The sequence below is a fragment of the Rhinopithecus roxellana genome, chromosome 1, assembly GCF_007565055.1.
Source record: "Rhinopithecus roxellana isolate Shanxi Qingling chromosome 1, ASM756505v1, whole genome shotgun sequence".
NCBI classification, from domain to species: Eukaryota; Metazoa; Chordata; class Mammalia; order Primates; family Cercopithecidae; genus Rhinopithecus; species Rhinopithecus roxellana.
In genome coordinates, this window is record NC_044549.1 from 201,839,371 (window position 1) to 201,846,434 (window position 7,064).

General features: G+C 48.4%; 1 protein-coding gene across 4 annotated transcripts in view; it reads right to left on the minus strand.

The window, feature by feature from the left end:
• Window positions 1-6,587, minus strand: part of CDC25A (cell division cycle 25A) — a 30,442-nt gene extending 23,855 nt beyond the window's left edge. For 2 of the 4 annotated variants that reach the window (XM_010374722.2, XM_010374720.2), the window contains exons 1-5: window positions 5,949-6,587; window positions 4,891-4,967; window positions 2,568-2,610; window positions 1,759-1,795; window positions 927-1,028 (exon numbers count right to left, since the gene is read on the minus strand). In XM_010374722.2, coding sequence (XP_010373024.1) covers window positions 927-1,028; window positions 1,759-1,795; window positions 2,568-2,610; window positions 4,891-4,967; window positions 5,949-6,118 — 429 coding nt within the window. In that variant the 5' untranslated portion in view covers window positions 6,119-6,587. The remainder of the gene's footprint in view (window positions 1-926; window positions 1,029-1,758; window positions 1,796-2,567; window positions 2,611-4,890; window positions 4,968-5,948) is intronic. The other 2 variants (XM_010374723.2, XM_010374721.2) reach the window with 1 other exon arrangement.
• Window positions 6,588-7,064: the final 477 nt, after the last annotated feature.

Consider the following 7,064-nt stretch of genomic DNA (forward strand, 5'->3'; position numbering starts at 1 on the left):
CCACCTATGCTGTTTTCCCTTTAAAACAAAGCTCTAAGCAAGCAACCCTGAGAAAAGCCATTTCAGGAGAAAACCAGGCATCAGTACAGCTTTGCCCTGGTAAAAAGCACAAGAGGCTGATAAACTGCTCCAAGCACTCAAGGCAGGAACTCATTTCCATATTCTTTCTCATGACATTTCCCAAGTTGATAAAGAAATCATCAGGAAAGTTCATGGAGGCAGTGGGTTTTACACTAAACCTGGAAGATTTTAAGGATTATGAACTGTGGCGTTTTAGCAGGAATGGAAAAGGGGAGAAAGTAAATATACAGAAATACAGTAGAGAGAAGGCTGAAAAAATTACAACTGCTTTGGATGCCTACTCTGTGCAATGTCTAAGAGAACAAAAAAGCCAGGCCCATTCAAGGTAGACAACCACAAATTCACCTTCCAAGCCACCATTTCAGTTACTCTGAGATACCCTAGAACTTGTTAGCCCTGTTCTTACAAATACTGCCAAAGAGCCTTTTCCTAAGCTTACAATTCATTTCAGGGTCAGAGCAAAGAGGCAAGGACAGCCTGGGCAGAGACTTCCAGACAAACACTATTTGTACATGTAATTACTCCTGTGAGCTACCATCTAAGCAACTCCTGCCTGTCAGGCACCATTTTCAATACTTCATACATAATCTTACTTACTGCCGCATCCCTAAAAGATATTACTACTCCTATTTTACAAAAGAACAAAGAAGATTAAAAAGAGAAGAATTTGCCAACATCATACAGCTAATAAGCAGGATCCAAACCCAGATTTCTCTGACTCCAAAGACTGCACATAACAGCCAAGTTTAGTCTCCCAGAAAGCAGCCCAGCCACTTATCTCTACGCCACTGACAGCTTGTGGGTTTCACCTCTGCCTCAGGTTAGTACATTGAAGTCATGCTCACATTTTCCTTGTTTTCATCTGGGTCGATGAGCTGAAAGATGTCATGGTCGAGAGAATCAGAATGGCTCCTCTTCAGAGCTGGACTACATCCCAAGAGCTTCTGCTAGCAAAGTGAAACAAGAAAATAATTAAGGCACATAAATAAAATTTCAGTGGAAAATTCAGTTCCCAAAAGAAAAAAGGGGGGCTGAGTAGGGGGTAGGCTAGCTCCTCACACACTGCAGTAGGTAATCAGTAAATGTGGCCAGGGCTTCATCATTCCATGGGTTTACAGCTAACCTCACAAGGTCTACAGCGCCCCGCTCAACAGGGATTACAGTGCCAAGTCAATCCCCAAATAACATTTGCATCAAAAGAATCCTTCCGGGTTTAATAAAGCTCTGTTAGAAATGGAGGACAAATTCCTCCAGGCTGAGCATCTTGAGTACTTACGAGACTAAGGAAAGGCTGGGAATAGTGGCTCTTGCCTGTAATCCTAGCACTTTGGGAGGCCAAGGCAGGAGTTTGAAACCAGCCTGGGCAACAGAGTGAGACCCCCATCTCTATAAAAAATACAAAAATCAGCCAGGTGTGATGGTGTACACCTATATATAGTCCCAGCTACTCTGGAGGTTGAGGTCGGAGGATCACTTGAGCCAGGGAAGCAGAGGTGGCAGTGAGCCAAGATTTTGCCACTGCACTCCAGCCTGGGTGACACAGCAAGACCTTGTCTCAAAAAGAGACTAAAGAAAAGTCGTTTTTACTCTCTAAATTAAGTGTCCTATCAAGGTCATGCTGGTAGCTAAGGAACGGGTAACAGGTATTAGCTCAAAATAAACAAGGAACTAACTTACAGGTAGGGAATGTATTCTTCTCACAGGATTTTCAAGACTGTAATGAGACCAGAAGGTAAATAATGAGAATAAAACAAGTAAAGAGGTATTCATATTAGCAGAGAGACAGTGTTTAGCCTGTAGCTTGGGGGTATAGTCACAGACTCCCATTTTAGGCAAGAGATGGGAGAATAAATTTCTGAAGCTGTCTTATTCTCAGGAGTACCCCTAACACTAGGCTTCTAGGTGAAAAAAAAAAAAACCCATGTCTTTTCTTAAAATACACATGTTCGGCTGCATGTAATCCCAGCACTATGGGAGGCCGAGGAGGGTGTATCACGAGGTCAGGAGTTCAAGACCAGCCTGGCCAACACGATGAAACCTTGTCTCTACTAAAAATACTAAAATTAACCAGCTGTCGCGGTGTACGCCTGTAGTCCCAGCTACTCGGGAGGCAGAGGCAGGAGAACTGGTTGAACCTGGGAGGTGGAGGTTGCAGTGAGCCACTGTACTCTAACCTGGGCGGCAGAGTGAGACTCTACCTCCAAACAAAAAAAACCCCACATGTTCTTGTAAGGCTATGATGTCAGAGCACAGAGGAAGGGTTTGGGTAAGACCCGAATAGAACACCAAAATTATAGCTAAAATAAAGGGAGAAAAGTTCTGAAAATTGCTGACATAAACTATTCATTCTTGAGATTCCAGAGTGTTTCTAGGGACAGCTAAATCCAGGGCTCCAGTCAGTGTATGAAGAACTTCATTTAAATAAGGTATTTAAGTTTAGACACGTTTTTTCTAAGTACAAACATTTAAAAGCAGTGAATACGTACTTTTCTTTACTGTCCAATGGCCCGGGAGAATCTAGACAGAAACCTATGGAAGAAAAACAAAAAAACAAAAAAAAAACCTCTCAAGAAATAATACAAAAACACCATTTTGTCATTAAAATTAAAACACTAAAGAAAGTACTTGAGTCTTTCTTTAAGTCAGGCAACAAATACTCATGGCTTGTACTTTTGCCAGAATTGATGTCATGGCTATTAGATTGTCAAAAATGTCATGTTTGTACAAGTCTGAATAATTTTTTCATAGTGTATTTACTGTCTTTCCTCCATTTGCTAATAACATCAAGGGAAACAGGATTTGAGAAGAGGGTGAATAAAACTGATTCGTATCATGATTGTTTGGTTATTCAGATAGAAGTGACCCAGATAACTTTCTATGAGTTCCAACCACAGAAACAATAGGTACCAAATTTTCTTGGCATAGGTTTTAAATATTTTATCTTGTCAAATCATATGGGGTTTGAAAAATACAACTACTAGGCCGGGCACGGTAGCTCACACCTGTAATTCCAATACTTTGGAAGGCTGAGGCAGGCGGATGGTTTGAGGCCAGAAGTTCAAAACGAGCCTGGGGCAACATAGCGAGACTTGTCTCTACCAAAATTTAAAAAAAAATGAGTTGGGTGTGGTGGCACGTGCTTGTAGTCCCAGCTACTTGGGGAGGCTGAAGTGGGAGGTTCACTTGAGCTCGTAAAGTTGAAGCTGCAGTGAACCCTGATTGTGCCACTGCACTCCAGCCTGAAGCCTGGGCAACAGAGCAAGACACTGTCTCAAAAAAAAAAAAAAAAAAAAAAAAAAGGCCAGGTGCAGTGGCTCACCCCTGTAATCCCAGCACTTTGGGAGGCCGAAGTGGGTGGATCACCTGAGGTCAGAAGTTTGAGACCAGCCTGGCCAACATGGTGAAACCCGTCTCTACTAAAAATACAAAAACTAGCTGGGTGTGGTGGCCCGCACCTGTAATTCCAGCTACTAGGGAAGCTGAGGCAGGAGAATTGTCTGAATCTTGGAGGCGGAGGTTGCAGTGAGCCAAGATGGGGCCACTGCACTCCAGCCTGGATGACAAGAGTTGAGACCTTGTCTCAAAATGAAAAATACTACTAGTCATGACATGCAAGGCAAGCACTTGCTGCCTTTAACAAAATGACACCAAGGTGTCTATCTCAAAACAGGCAGCAGGGTGAAGGAGACACTGTTCAGCGTTACTTATATGCCAGCTCAGATGACGCAGACCCACCCACCCATAGCTCACATGTCTATGTAGCCTTATGGAAAGTGAAGTGTTAGAGCTCTTGCTCACCACACTGCTGCAAATGACAATCCTATCCCCAGTTCTATATTAAATTACATTCTACACACAGAAGCCTACATTACATTTTAAGACTCTTGCAGCCGGGCGCGGTGGCTCACGCCTGTAATCCCAGCACTTTGGGAGGCCGAGGTGGGGGGATCATGAGGTCAAGAGATCGAGACCATCCTGTCTAAAACAGTGAAACCCCATCTTTACTAAAAATACAAAAAAATTAGCCGGGTGTGGTGGCGGGTGCCTGTAGTCCCAGCTACTCGGGAGGGTGAGGCAGGAGAATGGCATCAACCCCGGAGGCGCAGGTTGCAGTGAGCCAAGATTTGCGCCACTGCACTCCAGCCTGGGCAACAGAGCGAGACTCCGTCTCAGAAAAAAAAAAAAAAGACTTTTGCTCTTGTAGTTCCTTTAACCTAAAGCATCTTTGTCCCAACGGTCTTATCTGTACAAATACAGATAAACTGCAGTAATATGAATTCATGAAGAATGAAATGCACTGGCAATTTCCCCCATAGCAGCATAACTGAAATGATTTCATGACACTGTACTTCCAATAATTTGACCCTGTATTTTAGCCAGTAAGATTGCCCGAATGCCACTTACAGTGGTATGGTGACTTTTACTTTACTACCCATCCTTAAAGAGCAAGCCCACACACCACCTCCTTACAGACATTCGAAACCTATTTCCTTTCTTCATAAATAGCCACAAGGGCTCCTTCGTATTCTTCTTAATAATGTTTATCAATGGGCATGGTGGCTTGAACCACGGGAGGTGCAATCACTTGAACCCGGGAGGTGGAGGTTGTGGTGAGCCAAGATCACGCCATTGCACTCCAGCCTGGGCAACAAGAACGAAACTCCGTCTCAAAAAAAAAAAAAAAAAAAAAAAATGTTTATCACCCAATGCCGTGACTTCCTCAAGTTCTAACCAAAACTAACCTCCTGGGTGAAAAGGCATGTTTCAGGAAATTCACAGTATTGCTCCCCACACAACAGACTTAAATACCTGAATCCGTTGACTCAGAGGAGCCCATTCTCTGCAGATTACTGTTGTTCTTCACCTCCAGTGGTTGCTCATAATCACTGAAACCAACAGAAATATACCATGAGTGATTTATAGGATATAATTAAAAGGTCACATGCAGGAGATAGGCCATGAGATTAAGCAGCAGCCACTTTAAGAAGCAGATTAAGAAGCAAAGATCCCACTTTGCCACTCTGAACACCCAATTAGCACTTGGGCAAAGGAGAAAAAAGGAGTGGGTGGGCATGGCCTTGGACCACACTGCAGGTTATGATGGCTATGGCAAATATTGGCGTATTTCCTAAAATAAGAGCATGTGTCCTAGGTACTGTGACAGAATCAGGATGAAAGTTGAACAGGACACTTTCTGCTTTTCAGAAGTTGGGAAATGCACAAGACATGTGCCTAGCAAACGGGATGCCAGAGATTGAAGGGAAAGTAGTTCTTCCGCCGGAAACACCGTGGGATGCATGTTTTGCTATCAGGAAAAGCCCAGGAAGCTTTCAGAAAGTTAGGTAAAAAGACCTGGCCTTAGGAAAGCAGCAGAGTGGACATCAGGAATGTGCACGGGTCGAGGGACTGAGATGATTTTACATAAACGCCAGGAAAGAAAATGCCATGGTCCTTTATTGAGAAGGAACAAAGATCACAGCAAACTAAGATCCTGAGGGTGGTTTAGCAAAGGGTGAATGTGAGCGCCTAGAAGAGCCTGATTTTCCCCGCGAGGGTAGATTCCAAAGAGCTTCCAGGGATAGAGACAGAAGTAGAGTACGGAGCAATCCGAAATGGGTGAAGGTGGGCCTGGCTCGGGCTTAGGCCGGAGATCTCCACCTCTTTCCCTGGGAGGTCCGGACCGCCTCTCCCGCCCAACATTCCGCCCGGGCGGGGGTGCACATGGTGGGCCCCAGCCCGGCTGTCCCGGAGCGGCGAACCTGCACGGAAGGGTCTCGCCCTTCTCCCGGTCCGTTTCCCGGCCTGATTTCCCCGAGGCCGACGCCGAGGCCAGGGGCCTGGGACACCGCCCGCCGGTCTCTCCTCACCTGCCCAGCCCCTGCAGCTGGTCCATAGTGACGGTCAGGTTAGTGACAGGCGACAGTCCCCCGGCGGCTGGCGCGCCAAATAGCGCCTTCACGACGGGCTGCGGCGCGGGAGGGGGGCTGCAGGCGAAGAGCAGGCGGCGGCGGTGCGGGGGCTCCGGGCCCAGTTCCATGGCGGCGCCCGGCCTCGCAGAGCTCCAGCTCCCTCTTCCTCCGCCTCCGCCTCTGCCGCGACCGCCCCGCCCCGCACACACCGGCCTCGGCCGCGCGCCACCGGCGCCCGCGGGTCAAACACAAACACGACTCCGCGGTTCAGGGACACGGCTGCCGCGGGCAAGCGGCGCGGCCGGGCGGGTGTGCGGACCCTCCAGGCGCCAGCCACAGGCACGGGTGCTTCCCTCTCACACCGCGAGGCCAGCGGGCGGGCGGGCGCCGGCAACCTGAAGATTAAATCCAAACAAACGCGGCGGGTCGGCGAGAGAAGGCGGGCGAGAGCCTCGAGGCAACGGCCCAGACTCAAGCTGTCTTCGCTGTTCTCCCACCCGCTTGCCCAGCTCTGGGTAGCAGAAAACCGAGCCGACCTCCACCTCTTACCCAGGCTGTCGCAGCCAACCTGGTCTTTCGCGGTAATAGCAGCACAGTAGGGGCCGCTGCTGCCCCGCCCCCCTTTCCTAGTTGGCGCCAAACGGAATCCACCAATCAGTAAGCAACTTCTCCTCCTCGCAACCGAATGGCAGCTAGGCTGGGCCAATGAGAGGGGAAGAAGGAAGCGGCTCGCGGGACTCTGCCAGGTCATCCGCTCTCAGAAGGGGGCGGAGCCTAGAGTGGACTGGCGCGGATCAAAATGAGCGGGGGATCAGAGGTCAATGAAAACTCCCAGCAGACCCTGCGAGACACTGCTCGCGGCTGAAAGGCCCCCTTGTCCCGTCGCATGCTGGGAAGCGTAGTTCCCATCGCGAGCCGCAGTCCAGTTAGCTTCGGCCTCCGTTGGGCCTCCACTACCTCGCCCCCAGCCTGGCGCCCCACACCCTGAGGGAATGTGGAGGCTAAGGAAGACCTGTGGAGGTCTGGCCGGATCCAGCCTTGGCTCGGCCTCTAACCATGCAGTATTGTGGACCC